The sequence below is a fragment of the Prenolepis imparis genome, unplaced genomic scaffold, assembly GCF_030444845.1.
Source record: "Prenolepis imparis isolate NDT839.2.m4 unplaced genomic scaffold, iyPreImpa1.0 SCAF_9, whole genome shotgun sequence".
NCBI classification, from domain to species: Eukaryota; Metazoa; Arthropoda; class Insecta; order Hymenoptera; family Formicidae; genus Prenolepis; species Prenolepis imparis.
Genome location: NW_028141167.1, coordinates 9,630,315 through 9,653,599, shown reverse-complemented (window position 1 = coordinate 9,653,599; position 23,285 = coordinate 9,630,315). Strand labels below are relative to the sequence as shown.

The window sequence follows — 23,285 nt, the reverse complement described above, 5'->3', positions numbered from 1 at the left end:
TAATACGTTATCGTATCGATATGCGGCCTTAGTGCTATAAGAAGAAACATTGAAAATATAGCAAAGTAATTTTTTTCTCAAATATTTCTTTTACGAAAGAATATCTTTTAGAAATGGAAGAATTGTTGAATTTATAAGGGAAAAAATATTTATTTTCTATATCTTTCTTTTTTCAAATTAATACTTGCATAGAGATATTAATATTATGAATTACAAAAATTAATTTTAATTAATTATACATATATATAAATATTATTCGTAAAAATATAAATTTTAATGACAAATTATATTAATTTATGATACTTTAAATATATAATGTAAATATATATAACAACAAATATGTATATGTGAAATTCGCTTGACTGAAAGTAAGCTATACATGTTTAAATGTTTTCGTCACAAGTAATCACTCTCACCGACTCTCAAGAGTAAAAGTTTCAAATTTACATTAATATCGCGTGCATGCGACACGAGAGAAAAGAAATTTACCTAGATTTAATTCAGCTTTGTATACTTGATTTTGTTTTCTTGCTCAAACTTAATTCTCTTCTAAATACTATTTTTCTTAAACTTATCTCTTTAATTTTTAATATCTTTTTGATTTACATTTTTAATTTTGCTAAATTTAGAATATTAAAATAACATGTATCTTATAATACATCGATATTATAATGTTCTTTTTTTAAAAAAATAGCGAAATATCGCGTATTCTTTTAGACACCAATGAGTATAAAGTTGTTTTCTTGTGATGTAAAAAAAAATTGAATGCTTAGCTTTAAAAATAGAATACGATTAACTGCAAAAACGGATTGTGCAAGAACCATGCTTCGTATGAAAAAAAAAAAAACAGTTTTATGCGAATTCAATTTGTAATTCTCAAGGCGTAATTTTTTTTGAAAAAAAAAAAAAAATATTAAATGAACGGTAATATTGCAGCGACATGAGAAAACAGTGCGCGAATGCAAGAAGCCATGAAAAGGGCAAACAATTAAGTAAAATTCGACTCGCGACTTTTTCTTCGTTCTGTTGTTTCTTTGCCGATAAAATTGATTTATTATATTCTTCATATGGAACGTAGAAATCGCTTTACTTGTGTCTCGATCCCAATAAAATGGCCATTTGAGATTCGCCTTGGAACCCAAATGGTATAAATTCTGCTAGCGATTTTTTTTTTTATTTCTGTTTTTAATACAATTTTTTATACACATATATATGTTGTAATTTATTCAAAGCTATTTTTTTCTCTATTTACTATTTTGTAAAAAAATATCTTTTATAATTATTGGCTTTTTATTAACTTTTTTTACTTTCTCATACTTTTAGACATTTATTTTTATATTATATTAAAAACTTTTAATAAGATAGAGTTTTATAATTTAAAGTTTTTATTTTTTGAATGAAAAGTATAGAAATGAACTTATAAAGACTAATGGGATTAATATCTTTTCAGTTTATTGATTAAGATTTTTTTAGTAGTGTGATGAGCTCTAATAATTTAGGCATAATTAAGATCTCTTGATATAATTAATGGAAAATTTTAAATTATTTATCATTTATATGAATGATACATTTTATCTAAGATTTCTATTCGTGGAATTTATGCAGAATTTTAAAACTTTTTCTTCTAGTACTCTTTTAACTCGAACACTGTGAGATCACTGTGAGTTTTTGCAATATTACGAAAGGTCGCATATCGTATCGATAAATCGGATCGTGCTGTATTGATTTACACTTATACCATCCGTTTACATTTCCGGTATCTATTCGTCACGTAAGAAAGCAGTTTTGCAACGCATTTCGCCACTTTTCGCGACAATCTACAAGTTATTTCGTCATATATGAAAGTCTTTAGATAGGAAGAAAAGAGTTTAAAAAAACTGGAAATAAAATAACAATTATAGAAGATTTATATGGATTTGAGATTTTTGTTAGAGTTTTCTTACAAAAATCTTTTTAAGAGAGTTTGTCATAATTTCACGGAATTATTTAAAAAGAAAAATATAAAATCTAATTAAATTTAAAATAAATGTAAAATTTTATGTATATATTAAAAAAATATACTTTTAGTTTTGAAAAAATTATATATTAAATTTTTTTTGTAAAGTATGAATAATATATTATAATAAAAATTCTTATTGTCTCATTAAAATTCAGCACAACGATATTTATTTTATTTTATTCGCGAGATATTTTATTTTATAAATTTTTAAAGTTTAAAAATTTATTATGCTCTATTTCTTGAATACTATGCAACTATGTAATTGACAATCTGGAAATCTCTTAAGATGCCTTCGAGAATCGATCCGTGTGTTTCTTCTCGAGACCAAGGACGATTTCGATCCAAGGTAGACACGCATGTTAATACAAAACGCTTTCGACAACGACGACGACAACGGAACTTTCTCGCTCCGTTTAATCCAGTTTCTCGAATAAATCGTATCACCGCCACCGCTTGTCCGAGTGAGGTAACGAGCGTGCACGAGATTTATAAGTACGTTCAATGAATGGCTGCCGGCTATCGAGCAACTCTATCTAACAATAAGTAATAGATGGACGTGACGTCTGCGTGTTTTTCTCCGAGTGTATTTTAAATGTAAATTTATGACAATTTTTCGTGGTCGAATAAAAATACGGTCATAACAAAAATTAATATAACACACAACTCTATACAAAAAAATATTATGCTCAGTATTAAATATATTATTTACAACAATAAACTATACATAATTAAAAAAATAATAATTTAATTAATAAATAAAATTAAAACATTGGTAAATATATAATTCTTTTGATTGTAATTAATCGCGACGTAATTTTAATTATTATCGATGCTCAATTTTTTCCACATCATTAGCTTTCTTGTGTTATTTTCTTTAAGAAATTTGATTGTTAGTTAGTTGATTAAAATCTATAATATATAATGCATACAGTGCACATTCCATACATTTTTCATGTACATTATCATGCGGCACTTCCGGTAAAAGCGATTTGATTTCCAGCTACCCGAGCGAGTTTTCGCGGCGTCGAATAACTTTCACGTCTTACGAATTGTAAACAGTATACCTATTGTATTCCGAGTTAACAATTATTAGATCGCTAGTCTCGAAGATATTATCATATCAATGCAATTATCAAACTTACTTTTTATGCGTTTTGCACGATGATTCAAGTGACCGCAAATTGTCATTCTGTGTTGTCGCATTCTAAATGAATTAATTAACTAAAAAACCTTCATTTTTTCTCTAAATAAAATACAAAAGAAAACTCGCAATTCTTCGGAGTGGAAAACACGCAGCGCACATGCATTAAATAAAATACGAATCACGTAGGTATTATTATGATTGACGTCGGTGGGCCGTGAAGAAAATATTTCGTTACGACGAAAAAGGCGAACCCTTTTCCGCATAACGGTAACGTTGCGTCGAATACGGTAGTGTATTATTGCGGTACACTGATCGGTATTACGTGTTCAACGTGCCAAAGATGTTTATGCCACACCTCGATGCGATTAATATTCGGCTTGACCTCTCACCTTTTTTTTTTAGAAGACTTGTCGTCCTTCCGCAGGATCGCCATCCTCTTACTCCGTCCGTAGTCGTCGCTCTTTTCGTTATTTTTTTTTCGTCTTGCGAATTATCTTTCTCTCGTAAGAATCTCATTGAAGGTTCAGATTTTTTCATAATAGAATACGCTCGAGATTCTGATAATAGAACGTTTGATTATAACGTAATTGAAATGAAAGTGTTATGATGAAACTTAAATCAGAAATTGATTAAGTTAATTGCTGCGGTGATAAATCATTCGACGTGTTTACGAAACTGCTTTCTTCTGCGGCTATTTATCTTTATGAAGCATATTAAATTTGTTTTTTTTTTAATTTTTCTTTATTGCCTGCTTTTCTATATCTTTCTATATTTTTTTGTGTTATGTCTAAAATATTATAATTTTGTTTTCTCTTTCAATAAAATATATCTAATGAAATCATATGTTAACAAAGACTAAAAGATAAATCTTCGTCACTATAACCTGAGACACACGAAATAAATCGGCCCATTTTCGCGCAGATAGATAGATTTCGTGGTTTCTTCTTTTTTAATATGCTATGAAATTTAATTTCCGAATCTTCTCGCTTATTAGCGATTTCGTGCTCAGTGCGTTGGCGGCTTCTGCCGACATCAGGATGAGGTAATATCTCCTGGCTTGCATAATAGCGTCATTCCGGAGGAGAAGAGCTGGTCGATCGCGCTGCGCCAGTGTAGCTTTTATGATTTTATCTGCTGGTATCTGCCGCGGCATGTCTATCATATACGCGGGAGTGAAAGTGAGGCGCTCCTCGCTTTCGACGGATCCTCTGCAGCATTCATGTCTGCACCCTGCTCGCGCTGTCTCTAGAAGATCGCGTGACTCGCGGACGATGTCTAAAGAACGAATCGCGAATTATTTACTATTGGAGTACTTTAAAATAATTCTATTAGAAAGCTAATCGTGTGTGTGAAAAATATATATGTCATAAATTGTATTATAAATATATTTAAAACACAAAATATATAATATTCGCAGCAGTCAAAAGCAATTAAAAATGTGCCTTTAAAGAAATAAAAAATAAATGATTTTAATCCTCTTTTGGTTCTAAGAAATAATACATATATATATATACACTGAAAATTTTAAAGATTTTTTAGATTACTTACTGAAGGCGAAAAAAATTGTTTAAATCTGGACAAGAGTATTATTTATATAGCGAGTTAAATTGATCGATAAAATGAGATCATTGGATGTTGACGACTAGGAAATTTTATAAATATTTCAAAGAATATTAAGAAACTTGTGAAAGGTTGCTCAGGCACAATTATAGCTTCGGTCGGAAAATTAGGTCGAAGGATATTGAAGAGATCTTTACTTAATGTGAAAGGAGGGTAGGAAACCGGGCCCCGCTGTCTCACGCAATCACGATTCAAATTTATTTTTATTCATAAAATTAGACCGAGTGATTCCGAAATGATAATATAGAGCTGGAAATATTACAGCTGGAAAATCACAAATTGATTTTATTTATTAATAAATTTATATAAATTTAAGTTGAAAAATAAAAATATTGAAAGTTTAATCAGAATTAGAAACAATGCAGTATTATTTTTTAAAATAAATAAAATGTTATTTAATTTTTTCTCCTTCTTTCTGAAAGGTTTTTTAATAATTTTTTCATAATTTGTCTTAGTTTATTCAAATATTTTAATTAAAGATTTTTGAAGAAATACTTAAAGTGACGTTTGTTCAGTTGTGTGTGAACTTTATCATAGTGACGCAGAAATGAATATTAGCATATGAATGTGATTTTTTTATGTGCATAAATTGCATAATTTAATTGCCTGTTTTTTTTAAATACACATAAATTTGGACAAATTGTTTTATGCATGAGAAGAACTTCACATAATTATTTTTGCATTTTACAGTTACACAATGTCTTACGACAATTACGTAAATTCAATCGAAATAATTGTATAAATTTATGAATTTATGTTTTTATAAAATATAATTTTAATGAATATATTTCAAAGTTGTAACGCGACAGCAACATTTTTTATTAAAAAGATAGTATTACATTTTATATAGTTATATAGCTCAATATTTAAATATTGATATACAATATTTAAATTTTAACAAAATACTTGTAATATTTTTTTAGAAACAAACGTAATTGCTTTTATATAAGAATATATAGAATATGAAAGAATTTGATTCACATTCTTTTTACAATACAATGATCAATCATCATGCGTTTCTTGAGAAAAGTCTTTCAAAGAAGCTGTTTTTTAAAAAAAGCTCCCTCTTGCGCAATAATTTTTTAAAATCAATGAAATTAATTGCATTAATCGACTCATAGAAAGATCGATGCACTCTTTCTGTGACGAACAATTATACATTGCATTATGCCGATGTCTAAAAGGAGCTTGTCGCCGAGTGGATCGCGTCGGCGATGATATGGTGTGGGAGGTGGGAAAAAAGGCGCAGGTGGAGGAGAGTGTCGCGAGAGGTTGTTGACACCTTCCTCCTCGCGCATATATACATTTCTTCGTGCGTTTTGCCTCTCGCGTATCGCGGTACGTGCGCGATGCACCGCGAATGCCAATCAGCTGACTGCTCCTTCAAACGCGCGCGCGCACGCGAGACTTGCATTCCCTATTTCGCGTCGAACATGCGATCGGCCCGGGGAATTGCGCCCATAGATGAGATATCAATGATGCATCCGTCGCCGCTCCAAGGTCCTCACTTCCGTTCTTCTCATTTTTTCGACGCCGATGCATTTGCGTCAAGTACATTCACGAATGCGAATTTTCTCAAGTGAACGAGCTGATACGATCGCTGACTGAAAATCACAGCGAAAGAAACGCGATTGTAAGTCGCAAGACAAATAGTATAAAAGTTTACGAAAAAAATATTATATTATGATTCTAATTTTAAATTTAAATTTTAAATTTCAAAAATATTTTACGAAATATATTAATTTTATTCTGAATCTTTTGTTCAATTTTATAATGTATCGACAAAATTTATTCAATTTTACAGTATATGTATTTTCATTTTCTTATATAGTAGTTATAAAATCGTGTGAATAGTTCATAAAATAATAGTTAATAGATTATCTTTGCTAATTTTTCGTACGATGGCAAGCGTAAATTTTTCTAAAATTAGTTTATTCACCTGATTTCATCTACCTAAGTCTAGGTAGAGCAACGTGCTCGGTCGAAATTGACATCGTCGGTCATTCGTCGTTCCAAAGAAAGCGATTTCGAATTCAGCCAGATGTTCCTTTGTCAATCTTTTTCCTTTTTGCATGGATTCGTGACTCCTTTATTCAGCAACGCACCTCTCGAGAGCAGTTTTCTCTCTTCCTTGACGACTTGACGCGACATTGCGCGCCGCGACTTTTAAATGCCGCCTAGTTTTTTGGAGGTCTGGGCTCCGTTGGATTCCGTTTCGCATATGGGACAGACGACAGACAGATTGTCTCGAAGATTGGCACGTTGCTTATATCGTACGTGTATGACAAAGAGTGAAGATATTCGAATTACGAAATTTAATCAAATCAGCATTTTTTCAAATTAATATCGCGATTTTGGACTAAAATGTATTTTTGGGAAAATATTTAAAATATAATTGCGTATGTTTTAAAATATGAGTGCAAAAAGAAATTTTCTAATGTGATTAATGTAATTGAATTGATATCGTTAATATCGAAAGATTAAACAACGCAAAAGAAAATAATAAGAGCGTAAAAAAATAAAAAAGAAACCGACCTACAATACATTTGAAGAGCATCTCTGTAGTCAATATTGCTGGTGCATCTTACCGTGAATTTACAATATATACATCTGTGCAATAGACACAGTGGTTCTAGAATCATCGATTCTTTGAACAATCGCTTCTTTGGTTAATTTGAACTTTGTCTTGAAAAAAATATTTAGAAAAAGTAATTTTTAATTTTTCAATATTTAATATACCTATTTCTTCACACTCAAATCTTAAATTAAAATTTTATTAAAATATATAATTTATTTCAAATTAAATTTATATAATTAATTATCCATTATAGTTTTAATCTTAAAGCTCACTGTTTAAGTTCGTCCGCTAATTACGAAAAAAATTGACTTCTCAAAAAAATATTTTTGTTCAGGAAAATTAATTCTAAACTCATTAGAGACTCTGTCATTAAAGTAAATTTAAGGCTGTGGGTTACCGTGTATTCGCACGCGAGATGGGTATTATCACATAGCACCGTGAAACCGTTAGATCTCATATGTGGGTAGCGTTGAGACAACATCTTCCAAATGGAAAGGAGGATTTCTTGCGAGATGGATGCATCAACCGGTCGGTCGATCGTGCCGCAATCTCCCTCGTTGCATTCAGAACGGAACCGAGATATCGCCTGTTGTTTTCGGGATCACATCTCCTCGCCTCCTTTCGCCTCTTATTCCTCGCGGATTCTCGTAAGGATAATAACCGGATCTCACTTCAACATGTAATCTCTCCGTACTTTATAATTTCTAATCTCTTTCTGTAATGATTTATAAAGTATTTCTGAATAAGAAGCAATTATTATATAGAGGAAAATAAGAACGTATGCGACACCTTGTTTTGAAATAAAATTAATATATACTTATGGTAATTTTCTCAACATTTGATTTTATTATTCATGTGTGTTAAAATAGATTTATCTAATTAATTCATTTATATTCGAATTAATTTGTGTTTTGCGTTGCATCAAAAGTATATAAATGTATTAAGAAATTAGAGTCTAGATTAATGATAATGGTAGAGAAGCGAATCTCATTAATAAGATACACGAAAAAGGGGAAGAAATTTTGACAAAATCGTATTACAGACATTACAAAGATAATAAGGAAAGTCTCATGCAAGACTCCAGTCTCATTTTTCTCAAAACGAGTCTTCCTCGTTAGGCTCGTTTATATATACTCGAATGACCATAAATTGTACTCAATGACGGACACGTCATCATCTGAGGAAGGGGTGGCGTGGGGAGAAGGGGTGCAAGTGTGTTTAGCGGTAACGACGAGATCCGTTTTCCGTCGCCCACGTTGTAGTTGCGGCGCGGAAAAAAGCCGCCGAGAGAGGAGATGCATGCGAACCGGAATGCGGCACCGAAGCCCAAGGAGAACCACTTCTCGCCGCTGCACCCTACATATATTCGCCGGCTATCTCCTCGATTCACGAGCCTAACTGCAACCGGTCGACCGGTAACATTGTTGGCCGATGGCTATTCTCGCAAACGCGAAATCGCGGTAATTTCTTTTTCCTTCCTCTTCCCGTCAGCTTCTTTTCCTAGTACTGCGTTACTCAGAAGACTGATTCTTCTCTGATTAATTTGTTGCCATTTTCGTCAAATAGATTTATTTAATTAATATACACATTTAATTCGCTTAATTCACGTATTTAAACGGAATAATTAATTATGGGTATATTTTGGGTTAATTATGGGTTAATTATGGGTTAATTTTAAATATAAAAATATTCTTCTTTCGTTATTCACCTTTCTATGTTTGACAAGTTTTCCAACAAGTTTGTAATTCTTTCGTGACATTTGAAATTAAATGTTTGATCCTTGCACTCGCGGGCCTTCGTTCGCAATGTCGTAAGAAATTGCAGACGTAAGGCCCAGACACGCGCAAGCGAGCGTGCACGCGTAACTACACGAGTTTGCTTGTAATGCACCGAGGAGACGAGCCGTTCCTTCCGCGATCGAATGCTGCGCGAAACATGGGCAAAAGCTTTTCCAATTTTCTACTTTTCTTTTGCAATTACTAATTAAATTCTGCAATTTCTAATTTAATTCTGCTATTACTCAATAATTACGGTAGTACTCAAGTGTAATTCGCAAAAGATTCTCTGGAAACTTTATTAGTCTTTCACTTTGATTGCTTACTTATAGAAAATGACATTATTTTATACTTATTGATTATTTCCTTGGATGCTAATAACGCGTTCATTATATAATAATAAATTTTTCAATATATATATATATATATATATATATATATATTGAAAAATTTATTATTATTAGCACTTTTTCTTGCGTTGCTTCGAAGGTGGACGGAATGTACTTCCTTATACGGTGCATAATAACGTGCAGCTCGCTCGCGCGTCCGAATAAAAATTAAAAGGAAAACCTCGGAAGAAATACAAGCAATGCATTTACCAGGCATACATTTACATAGATGGAGAGGATTATGCACCGCGTCGTTCTTATTTTTGAACGAGTTTCTCGCTTTCTCCCTAACGCTATTTTATCGCGATACTTAGAAATTTCGCCGATGTGTGTGTGACACGCAAAACTATAACAAATAAGATAAATAGGTACTATCACCAAAGATTAGCTTTATTCTAATTTAGTTGAACTATTTTTCTCTTAGGTGACTAATTACGCCATTTAATTTCTTAACATTGCACTGTTTTGCTGAGACATGATAAATTATGCATTTGTGCAATGTAAAATTAATTAGAAGAATTTATATAAAAATATAAATAGAATTTATATGAAAATATAAATTTTTCGGTACATATGGGAATATTATATTTCTTTATATCTATATTACAGTATCTATAGTATATATTAAGAGCGCATAAAATAGATATTTGAAGTTTTTTTGCAATGTTTTTGAACTATATTTTGATCTCTTGGACTTCGATAGTCATATTTTTCTCTAATTATCGCGGAATTGGGATCACGGTTGTGCAAAGTCGCGAGGGTTCCGCGAACTACGTATTGCGCGTAAGTAAGTAGTAAGTACTATTTTGGATCAGACTTATAGTCGCGGGCCGCGCCCTAAACTATTCGCACTCGTCGTCGACGACGACAACAACAACGAAAAGCCGAAGAAAGCAGCCGTCCCGCAGTCGTGCTCGCACGGTGAAAGTCGTCCAAAATGTCATTGGAGTTTAACCTTTCTGCAAATATGTGCGCACGTTCGTTGATAAAGAGAAAAAGAAGGAAAGAGAGAGGGAGAAAGAAGGAGACATTGGGCGCGGTATAATCTGTCATTGCATAATTCACCTTCTGGCAGTTGAAACGCATTAGGATGATCGACGCCATTTAAGCGAGGCTGCAACCGCAGCCTTGATCGGCCGCTTGATCCTCAAATTTAGGGCAACGTTGATACGTTGATGGCCGCAAAAATTTCGCTTAAGTTAAAATTCGAATGAAAGTTGAATGTTCAAATACTAAACACAAAGCAAGCAAATGAAATATCTCGGTATTAAATATTCTTTCTATTAGTCAGTTTTCTTGTCAATGTGAAGACGATATTTCATTAACTAATATATGTTATTTTAATTTAATTGATTCGCGCTAATAGCGATAGTCTTACATGTGATATAGTTGGCTGTGTATTTTTTTAGACATACATTATCGCTTTTACAGAAATATTTTTTTACTCATTTTTTTTTATATTAAATCATGAAGATGTAATTTTAGGAAGATTAAAAAGAAGTCTTATTTTAAAATAGAGATCAACTGAATAAAACGGAGAATTTACTGATTATTTCTTCTATATCGCGTTATTAATATCATGAAATGCATTATCAAAAGATTTATCGAGAGACTGTAGCTTTCTTTCTGGCCGTCGTTCAGATATCACGGTGACGTCCTTTCTCGAGTCTAAAATTATACGCGTCGAGGACGGTTAAGTGCGTTCCGAGAAGTCTGAGAAGATGGCTTATATTCTTCGCTGCATAAAGAGCCCAGCCCCCAAAGACTTTGCTGGCAAGGACCCACCTGAGATCTCCCTTTGGTTGTTTTCCCCAAACCGGATTTTCAGGCCGCATTTTGTTCTCTGTTTCGTTTTTTGAACACTTATCTGTCTTGCAAAGTTGCAAAATCTTCGACAAGGTGACCCAGTTGTATCTTTGATTCAATCAGATAAAAAAAAAAATCGCCGAAAGGTTTTATTTTGATTTCTCGATTCGTGATTAGTTCATGGAAGAAAAAAAAATTTATAGGAAAATTAAAAATAAAATCTTTAGGAAAATTGAAAAATGTAAATTTGACAAGTTCTTGAAATAATCATACTACATATAACTGAATTGGTAATAATGGAATTCTGTATTTAATTTTACTTTATTATCTGAGTTAATTAATATTTTGCAGAAACTTGATCTATACACACACAAGTATTTTACTGAAAATAAATCGGTAATAGAAAATATATATTTTGAAGCAGCGGTTTAATAATAATACTTGTATGAAATATTGCATTCTCTCTTCTTTAAGAAAATGGTATTTTTTTATTTACATGACTTTTGCATATTAATAATAAGTTAATAATTATTTTAAAAAGTAATATATTTTAAAGAATATTTGATTAATTACTTTATTTATAATATTTAATATTGATAAACAATTTTTGATATTATTATTAAAGTTTTAAAAGGCAATAAGAATTTGTTTTATAATTTCTTATAAGAAATGAAAAAATGATAATATATCACAGTCAAAAGAAAAACATATGTTCTATATACATTCTAAACACTCATACATTTGATAATTCTATCTTAAAGCTATCTTACTAGGATCTTTCACTAGATCACCTTTCGCACTTCATTTTTTCTCGCAACGAAACTCGCGGATTTATGAAGATGTATAGTCAAGTGTATTGCAATAGGAATAATATACGTTCTCTTTCTCTTGGGTGCAGTCGACCTGTGGGAAAAGTATAACGAGAGAGACAGAGACAGAAAGTGACAGGTCGAAGAATTCGAGTCACACCTAGAGGACCTTCCCTGTCGACGCGAAAAAATTGTGGAACGCGATGACGAAACGTAGGCCGAGAATGCCTCCTCCGGGTTCCTCCTCCGTATTTTCTTCGTCTTCGACGTGTAATTTTATATTGTTGATCTCCCTCCCTCTCTCTTTCTCTCTCAAGATAAATTTTTTAAATATTTAATATCTAAAGGAATTAAAGTTCTGTGTGTAAGAAATAGTTAATTATGAAAAAGTGTCACACACATTTACGTGATATTTGTTAATTCGTGGATTTATACAAATTTTATTATCCGAATGAAGCATACTTTTAATAAATCGTTTATGTCACATGTACGCGATATACAACTTGTTATTTCGTTATACAATATTTAAACGTAAAACTTTCTGAAAGACAGTAAGTCTCGTTCTCATATACACGTTATGAAACTTTTCACCGACGCGTCGTTTCACGACATTTCATGAATGTTTCGCGGATTTTATATATTATCATTACATTATTCTTTGCATAACGATAACGTAATGAGATTTTTCGACGGCGTCATGTATTACCTGGGGGAAACTTGCATAATATTCTATTTATTGCACCGATTACAACGGGTATATAAATAGAATAAAGTCTTCGACTCGCACAATTCGCCATTATCGACACAGATGTGAAAAGGTCCAAGCGGAAAGGTCACCGAGACCTTTCGTTGAAATTGTTCGCTAATCGGTTCACTTGCATAATCGCGAAAGGAGAGCATCCGCGACAAAATTAGTCGTCTGCCTGGAAAATAATTGATAACTCTTCGTTTATTATTTTTATTCATTTTTAATTTTTCTCATTTATAATAATGCGAATTACAAGGTATTTGTAATATCTTGTCATTTATAAAAAATTATCAATGCAATGCAATAGTGTAATTCTCGACTTTAGATTCTAAAATGACGATAAGGAGGATTGAGAAATATAAGATCAAAAAAATATCTTTCTCACATGAAATAGAAAATTAATAAAAATTTCGTAAAACGACAAACTTTATTTTGCTGGAATATTGCATGACGCATGTTAACATTTAACCATGTGCTGCTTTGTCACCGAAAGGACATTGTCCTTTGACAGTCATTAAGATGAGAGAAAGGCGATTCCTCGGTGACGGAAATTTCGTAACGATGCACTCTGATTTTCTAGCAGACTAGTTGATAATTGTAACTATCATTTATCAACTATCATGACCTTATAACTTATTAAATTTTTATCAAAAAATCTCTCTTTTATTTATAATATTTTCTAATTAATTATTTATATTTTTTACTAATATAAATATTTAAAAAATCGCACTTGTACAATTATCCTTATACAGTTTTAGATGTTTATGCATCGGTATTTTCAAATTTTTATTTTTCATAAATTTTTATATTAAATATTTTAGAAACACATTATTTCACTTTTAAAAATTTTTTATAGTTTTCTGAATTCATGTTTATATTTCGAATATAAAGAAAATACATTTGTTCGCGCGCAATATACGGTGGCAGATTGGCACAGATTGGAGATTGACACGCGTTTGCATAGCACGTGGTAGCCCCGAGCGGAAGGCGTTCATCGTTGATCTTTCACGCGTGCCTAATCGCAGGGCTCGTTGACGGGTTTTTCTGAAAAGGTCGAGGCCGTCGTATAGCTCGCGTGGCCAGCTCGCAAATACTTTCCTTTCTAGACTCGGCGAGCCTTCCGTAATACGGGAATTATCTCTCTCTTTCTTTCTTTCCCTTAACGCTGTTGCCGCAAATTATTATTGCAATCATTTCACGAATGCGTGAACGTTTGTGATTCAATTCTTACCTTATTTGTTTTACATGTTATCACTTTATTGCTTCTTTCGCGATTGAATACTAATCAAATAGGTTTTACGCGACGAAGATAGAAACACGCAAGCATTTACTTCAAGTATATTTAAGTAGCTACATTTTGTACTTTTCGTTTTGCGTTCATCACATTTGAAATCGAGCGTTCCTTCGATCTCTCGCAGAATCGCAAATATAAACGGGCGTGGCAGTAGGAAAGCAGCACGACAGCAGCGGGAAAGTGATATCTTTTCGCCGTCTCATTCAGAAACGAATTAATTTTCTCGGTTACTCTTAAATTTTGAACAAAATATATTTTAATATTTAATTTTTTAATATTATAAAATATTTTAATATTTCGAGAATGGAATCGACTTATTTCGAATTTTTGAATGACAATATGATATTATTATCTATTTTTACTGTTAGAAAAATTTCTTTAATTTATTTTATAAACAATAATTTTCGAGCAATTTCTAAACACAAAATAGTATGTTTAATTAGCAAATTAATTCATATTTTTATATACTTAATCAATACTAATATGTGGAAGAATATTCTGAGAAAAATATTTTTTATATTTTACTTTTTCTTTTCATTTTTTACTCGTTCGAAATTTTTAAAAAACTCATAGTTATTTTCGCTATATCCTCACCAGGAATAGCGATTCTTTTATCATAATAAAAGATTTTTTTCTTAAATCGTAATGCTTTAATTGCATTGCCGGTGTTCGTTAGCCGTTTATGTATGCGATGACTTCCCCACTTCTCGTCACAATCGATCCGTCACGCTTTTCACATTTCACCGGGACCTTTTGCCGCTTCACATATCCCCTCAACGTAACACACACGTCGCGTATTATTACGTAATTATCAAGTTTTGCGCCACCGACTTCGAGTGAAACGTACGAGACTCTCCCTGGCCTCTACTTTCGATGCCCGATCATCCGTTTCTAAACGATTTCACGAATTTTGTTTGGTCAAAATCATCCGACATATTCAAATAATTTTTTTTTGTTAAAAAAGATTAATATCACAATTAACAACAAAATATTTCGAACTCTAACATTCTTCGAAATGTTTTAAGCGTAGAAACATTGACGACAAAAATCTTGCAGTTATATTATTTATATATTTACATGATTGACGTCTAATCTTACGACAGTTATATGATCATTATGTTACAGCTTTATGGCGTTGCCATTATATAACATCATCGCGTGATTACATAGTCATTTGTTTATATAATTGTTACACAGTAACTTGAATACATATGTTTCAATTTTATAACTTATTAAGTATATTGTGATACATATGTATGTGTGTGTGTGGATATTCGAAAAATATTATAAGATATCTGAAAAGTTCTTTTTTTTCTTGACGACATATTTTTCGTCATCGATTCTTCTGCGCGATCAAGCACGAAATTCCGATTGCGAAAAAAGACCTTAAGAAGATCGTTGCGGTTATAGTTCTCTCTTTAACGTGTCATCTTTTCTTCCGACAATGCTCCATTGAGAGGAGAGAAGAGAAATTGATCACGCAATAAATATTACTTTGAAGCATTGATCGTAACATCAACTGCTTAATTTTATTTTATTAAATATTATTAAATAAAATTACTAAATTAACTAGATATTTATTAAATATTTACTAAATATTATTAATTAAACTATTAAATAAAATTATAATATAGAATAATATAGAAAGATATAATGAGGTGTGTATGTGTGTGCAAAATTAATATTATTAACACATACGCCGATATTAATAAAAAATTATATCAACGAAAAATTAAAATTAACACATCTTAATCAGATTTGCAAAATATTTGCAAGTTATTATATTGCTTCAAGAACTTCTACTTTTCTCCTCGCAGTCATTTGAAGCCTTTGACATTAAAATCTTCGATGAAAATTGAAGATGTCGAATTCGAGACATTGAAATTCTTAAAGCTCAATTTGAAAAATTTTTATTATTTTAAAAGATTTCAGGTTTTTTAGAAATTTATATTTATATAAAAAATATCTCTACATCATGAGTTTCAAAAGCGAAGACTGGAATGCTTGAATAAGCATGATGTCGAAGTAATATATTAAACATATATTACAGATATATCGAATTATTAAATATGTCATATATTAAATTATATATGCTATTTAATTCTTAGTTCATAATCATAGACATTATTATTGATGATGTACATTAATAATCATATAACATGAAATAATGCTGAGATTGTGATAGTTTTTTTTTACGAAGGCGTGAAAATTAGGGCGAGCTACTCGACGTTAAAAACGTGTAGTATAGTCACGATCTAATAAATCTGTTAAACGGTGCAGAAGATCGTTTAGCGGATCGTTCGAAAAAATTGGAGAATATAATGTCTTGGCGCACTCTCTCTAGAAGTAGAAAAATGCATGTTCCAGTTACGTGCTGATATGTCGAGCAGTGGGAGCTCGTCAGCCATTTTAACGCCGCCGCAAGGTGTCAAACGTATGTGTACTCTGTAACGAAACATTTCTCTTCGTGAATTGATCACGCTCTAATTCCTCATAATGATCTTCTTCGAACGCTAGAAATGTATTCCTCCGACCTTCCCCCTCGTTCATCATTCTCTTCGACTCCGCTCTCCTTGTTCTTTGGGTAACTTGGAGAACATGGAGAACGCGTGCTGCAATCTGGTGACTTCGATATAAACCGTCAAAATTGCATGATTATTGCGAACAATTTACCATCGATGGCAATTTCCCATAAAAAGAATTTCTCGGTGAGACTCTTGAGGCGATTTAATTTTATGTTATTATTTTTTATTTACTCTTCTATTGAAATTTGATTTTCTATTCAAGTATCTTAAATTTAAATCAGATATTTTTTATTGACTTATATTTATCTAAGCACTAAATAGGATAATCGGGATTAAAATATAAAAATATATGACAGAGTCTATATTTATTTATAGCTTTAATTATAGGTTTAATCGAAAGTTATTTTAATAACTTTATTTATAGGATTAAGAAGTGAATGCAAAAATTGCAGAGTATAGAGATATTAAATATCGTTAATGATTTATTTCTTTATTTATCGTTTATTTATTTTATATTAAACGCTTCCATTATCTTTAAGAAATTGCTTATTGATAATTTTTGTCAGCTATTATTTGAACTCGGATTTTTAATTGAATATTGCACAGAAACTTATAGAAAATAATTAACATGTTGCTTTAGTAAAAATGTTATACTTTATTGAAGTTCGATCGATACGCATCCTTAGCGTGAATTCTATAGAGCTCGTTAATTAGCTGAAACAAAAAGAAACATATTTTCTCAATTTAAATCATTGTTTCAAATATCTATATATAACATATTATACTTCATTTTTGCTAGTATACGAGAGTTGTTAAGTATTTTAATATACATATTTTAATATACATATAATACATAAAAGAAGAGTGGTCATACCATTTGGCAATGCTGAAAGGCTTGCAGGAGTCCGACGGCTTATCATACGAGAAACCCGTTGAACATCTCACTATCTGAGGCTTATTATTTCTGCAAACTATAACATTGGTGCAGGCATCATTGAGTTTATGCACGTCGTCGTTATTACACGTAGCGTTCATCAGTTCGCTTGGTATCACCTGGAACAGAGTCCACGGATTTACCAGACTGGATGTTTCCGTCGCGACATGCATGGGCTGATTGTCTAATAATTGATCATCGAGTGATATCGCTTCCTGTTTGTTGTTTTTTTCTTTGTTGATCTCTAGCTGAGACGTTTGCGATCGCTGTTGCCAGGGATCGGTTTCCATCTTGCTCAGCCAAGGATTCCCGGGATACGAGGAGGGTGGTGGTGGATAAGGTTGCGGCTGAGGATAGATCGGCGGTTGAGATGGATAAGATGGTTGTTGAGAGGGGTAAGCAGATGGTTGAGAGGGATAAGTAGGTGGTTGAGAGGGATAAACAGGTGGTTGAGAGGGATAAGTAGGTGGTTGTGGAGGGTTGGTGGGAAGTGGTTGCGAAGATTGAGTTGGTGGTTGCGAAGGTTGAGTCGGTAGTTGCGAAGGTTGCGTCGGCGGTTGTGAAGGTTGAGTCGGTGGTTGCGAAGGTTGAGTCGGTGGTTGTGTAGGCTTCGGTGGTTTCGGGGTGGCTAAGCCTTTGCAGTCCACGTTGTATGTATAATCGCAAACGTTCAATATCTGACAGATAAAATTATAATTATGATACATTTTAGTTATTTTTCCCTCGATAAAAATAGATTTATTATATAGAAATTTATAATAAGTTTCTATATAATTTTCTATAAATACATATTTGTATGAAATATATAAATATATTTTGTATATATATACATATTAAAAATTTTTATATAAAAAACGTTTTAAATATATTTCAGTAATCTTTATTTTATTGAGCTTTAATATTTTTTCAAAATGTTTTGTATAGTTATATAAAATTTTAATAAATAATGAAACATGTAAAATATATTTTTCTTCGCATTTCGTAATTAAACTATTTTTTTAGAAATTGATGTAGCAGAAAGTATAAATAATGATCATCTAAAACTATGAGAAAATTTATAACTCGTTTATATATATATATATATATATATATATATATATAATAATAATAATAATGTATTAAAAGATATGATATTTAGACAGTTGTTATAATGTCGAAATAATAATCATAAAAAATCTAGCACCCATATTGAGCTTATATTTCTTTAGTAAAATTTTATGTTAAATAATTTTTTTTAATGTTTCAATATAAATAAAATTAGTAAGATTTTTTTCGCGAAATGTTATTTTAAGCAGCACGTTACAGTGTCATTTCGCGACTTAAAATTCCGCAAGTGTTCACGTCGCATTATTTAGAATGTATTCTTACGTCATTGTAGACCAGACCGTGAGGACACCAGAATTTGATGGGTTTGCCCGTGACGCACACGTAGAATTCCGAACAGTTAGTCGAGCTTCTGTAACGTCCGTTCGGATCCGGACAACGTTTCGATCCCGCTGGCAATGGCGGTTCTGCCAAATAATAGAATTATTTCTTTACTTTTCCAATTATTGTTATTATTAATTTACTGTTTCTTCTTTCTTTTTTTTCTCAATTGTAGCATTTAAATGAATTACAAGGCGATTACTGTAGAATTTTTAGCAAGAATATTAAAAAATTTGATATTTAAATTATTATTACGAACGATTGACATTATTTTTCCATTTTTTTATTTATCGCAAATAATTCTACTCTGAGAACTATTGATCTTAAGAATAGAATAGACAAAATCGCGAAAAAGACAATCAAAATTAGTGGTTGTAAATCATTTGTGATGATTATTGATCGCACTCACTCTGCGTGGCGGGCGGTCGATCGCCGCAATTGACGTTGGAAGCGAAATCGCAGTAACCGGTGACTTCGTTAAAGAGTAAACCATCCGGGCAGGTCTGTTCGACTACCACGTCGTCCCAACAATTCAGATAATTAGCACAGCTTTTCGGACTAGAGTACTGGCCTCTCGAGGCCAGACAGCCCGGTAGAGGTTTATGCGGTGGTGATGTCGTCGGCGGTGGTTGCGCCGGCGTCGAGATAGGACTCGGAAGTTCGTTCGTGTCTCCCGGATTGATTGGAAGTCCCGGGTATTGCCTGGCTTCGTCATGATTTACCGAGACATTCTTCCAGAGCTCTGAACGGCTGTCTAATTTCTGGATGTCAAAATTATCCCACAGAGTCTCTATTTCTGAAATTTGATGTGGTGCGCGAAACTTTTTCAACGACAGTCTGATAATAATTATATTAGCTTGTGCGGAAGATGAGAATTAAAAATTGGAGATTAATAATAAATAGTAAATTGAACGAGTTTTGCAAATATAAGGATAGTAAAGAAACAAGAAAATATAATATTTAATTTGTGAACACAGTAATAAATAGGTAAATAGCTATAAAAATGTTATCGTAATTAATTCTGCAAAAGCAGCATTTTAGCAAAATTAAGAAAATAAATTATATATCAATAAAAAATAATAATTATATGTATATATAATTCATATTTTTTTAATACACACGCAAATATAATTTACATACACAACTCTGAAAAATTAGAATAAAAATGAAATACTTGAGAGAGTAAAACAGAAAATGTATTTTAAAAAATACTTAAAACTGTTTATCCGCGAGTCATCTGAAAAGCATTCTTTATTACGTCTATATTATTAGGTCTTTGATATGTTAACGTTGACGTAACACATGTAATGTTACGTTATCGTTACCACAATCACGCAGGAAGCTCTCGCGAAACTTTCGACCCTGAAACCGTCAGCACTGACCTTCGGGCTGTTCGGCGAAGGCGAATTGTCTACCGATGAACGACGCCGGCGTCGTCTTCACCACCGTCGCCGTCGTGGACCTAACTCTCCTTCTGGCCGCGTTAACGAGTCCTAGAGTAAGGAGCACAACGACTAACGTCACGTTCACTTTCATCTTTCTTATAGTATAATATTCTTTCTTTGTTGCACCGACGAAAGTTGCGAGGGGTCGGCACCCTCCACCAGAATCAAAGAATACTTTTCTTGAAAATTATTTTTTCCGACTTTTATCTTCCTCGCGGATCCGAATCGAAGGATAATCGATACTGACAATCGACCGCGCGAGTCCTGACGCACGGTGGAGTCCCGATGCTGGATGGGCTGGACCTGGTCGCTTCCAGGGCCTTACATAGGGCAACCCCCACCGCCGCTACCACTCCGTAGGGTTCGTAGGACCTCAATTACAAGGTGGTGCCGCCGCGTAGGACCCTCTTCTTGTTGCTCAGGAAGTGCTCACAACCGTTGCTTTTGCACCGATCTTTCGTTCCTCCTTCTCTTCGTATCTCCCTCCTCTACTTCTTACTGGAGAACTCCTCATTGGACGAGATTTAGGATGCACCCGAAGGATGCATGCACATTCGCGATGATCATTCGTCCTGTCCCCGGAGCTGGTTTTTTTTTTTTTTCCTGTTGGTCCTTGCGGGTAGGATAGGTGCTGGATATTGTTACCGGACGCGAATTTAGGACTTTAACCCTTCCAACTCGGCTGTTTAATTCATTAAACATGCATTCCAAAAGCTCGGCCGAGGTTTTAAAAAATCTTTGTGACATATTGTCATGATGAGCTCAACAGTATTAAAAATAGCTCGATAGCTTGCTGGCCATTTGTTTTTTCAATTTATTAATCTTATTTCTTGGAAAATGAAGAAAGAATGAATATTAAGCGAAATTGAAGACCTTGTGGATACAATCATTGTCGACTTACTGAGGCTAACTCATTTGTCTTACTGATGAAAAGTTTTACGCGCAATTGCATAATCTTTTTTCTATAAATTGATTTTGATTCTTGAAACTTTATTTAGCAATGAATATTATCATTTTCCAAGGAATAATTATTATAAATATTTTAGCAAAACACTCTCTCAATTAATTATTATTTTCTAAATGATTTGACAATATGATATCATTGATTTCTATATAAAAAATCAATGACGCGGATTAGTTTCATTTGTCAATCGTAGCGATTTGACTGCGAGATTTTCTATGTGACCAAGTATCTTGCCGTTCAGAAGAGAAGCGGAAAAAATTCCACACCTGCGAAATTCGCAGAACAGAAAGAAAAGAAGGGATGAGGCGCCGGTATGCAAAGGTAGACGCACTCTCGAGAGGACTTGTTACGCACTCGTTACCCGAAAGTGTTCCGCGAGTGGGTCCTGCGTATGGATGCTGCGGGCCGCGTGGCATGTAGGAGGTCCCCATCGTCCCCCTTGGGAGGGCTCATCGTCCTTTTTATTATCCGTTTGGATAAGAGATTCGGCGTATTCGGCAATAAGGAAGAATCCGGTCGAACGGCGAGAACGGCGGGTGAAAAAAAGAAAGGGTAAAAAGATGATCGCATCCACGTAATCCTGGAATCCGAGTTCTCGAATCTCCTCCTTTGAATTTCACGTTGTATTTCCTGAGTCACGCGCGATGACCTCGCAGTTGCCTTCTTCAACATGTCAGCGAGATCTGCGATATTTGAGGACTCACGTAATCGTGCTTATCTTTTTTGTATGCATAACATCGAGACTTTTACGAGATTGGAAAAGAATTAAATGTTTCGTGCGCTTTTAATCTGGCTTAAATATTGATGGAGTTTTAATCGTCTTATTCATATGCTTTGATTAGAATATTATTTTACTTTATAAGCAGCATATACTTGAATACAATATTAATTTTAGTCAAATTCAGGCTTCAAAATTTAATAATGATCGAATATATCATAACTATTTTTCAAACAATCCAAGAATTAAATATACATATATTTAATAAGATTAATTTCTCTTTGTCATGTCAATCTTTAATGCTAACAAAATCTTGGTTAAGATACTTGTACACATATAGACTAATAATAATTATTATTCTAACTAATAATAATTTAGTTAGAATATAAATAATTTAATTTATTTAAAAACAGAAAATATTAACCCGATTTAATTTCCAATTAAATTAAAAAATTTGCATTAAAAGTTTTTTTTGAATTTTTTGGAGAATTATTTTATATCTTTTAATTTGAACAACTATTTTTTATTTATTTTGTTTTTTTATCTGTAGCATATTTTTACACGTATACTTGACTTATCATGAAATGATTTTATAAATTAAATGCTAAAACAATTTTATAAGTTATTTAAAAAGATGCATCTAATTTATAAATTATTGTTCAGCAATTTTTGAAATTGATAGAATTTTAATAAGAATCTAGATTTCTCACGATAGTCACTCGCAGAGACATACGACCTTGCGATCAAAGTCACACGAGAATGATACCCAATATAATCCTCTGTCTAATTCTGGCAGAGCTGATATTTACATCGCGCGTTCGACGAAGCGGTCACTTCTTCGCTTTTCGTTGTCTTCATTGTTCGCGTTCGGTCGAGTTCTCGTCGTTGTTTTATCTCGAGCGATAGTTTGGTTCAATATTAAACCGCAGGTCGACAGATTATAGGGGGATCTAGGATGGAATGTCGACAGGGGAGAGAAACGAGGCGGGAATTCCCGTCTGCTGAATCGCGAGATTGATTCAAATGAAAAAAGAAATGATTAATCCTTAACTAGGCCGTCATACAAAATGCAATGAGAAACGAATTATAAATTGCAAAACAAAATAAATTAT

General features: G+C 32.6%; 2 protein-coding genes across 2 annotated transcripts in view; one reads left to right on the top strand and one right to left on the bottom strand.

The window, feature by feature from the left end:
• LOC145940661 (uncharacterized) overlaps positions 1–23,285 on the top strand; it is a 96,172-nt gene that overhangs the window by 13,466 nt on the left and 59,421 nt on the right. The gene's annotated exons all lie outside the window — the stretch shown is intronic.
• Positions 17,323–20,807, bottom strand: LOC145940327 (uncharacterized). The gene is made up of 5 exons (XM_083045280.1): positions 20,429–20,807; positions 19,456–19,842; positions 18,990–19,132; positions 17,562–18,298; positions 17,323–17,401 (listed from the first exon to the last, which is right to left on the bottom strand). Exons 1-5 carry the CDS (start codon positions 20,580–20,582, stop codon positions 17,398–17,400), a joined length of 1,425 nt encoding a protein of 474 aa, XP_082901406.1. The 5' UTR covers positions 20,583–20,807; the 3' UTR covers positions 17,323–17,397.

Coding starts and splice junctions, on each gene's coding strand:
- LOC145940327 (XM_083045280.1), bottom strand. CDS start 20,582: ATGAAAGTGAACGTGACGTTAGTCGTTGTGCTCCTTACTCTAGGACTC. Junction 19,843..20,428: donor CTTCGCCGAACAGCCCGAAG/GTCAGTGCTGAC, acceptor ATCAAATTTCAG/AAATAGAGACTCTGTGGGAT. Junction 19,133..19,455: donor TCGACCGCCCGCCACGCAGA/GTGAGTGCGATC, acceptor ATTATTTGGCAG/AACCGCCATTGCCAGCGGGA.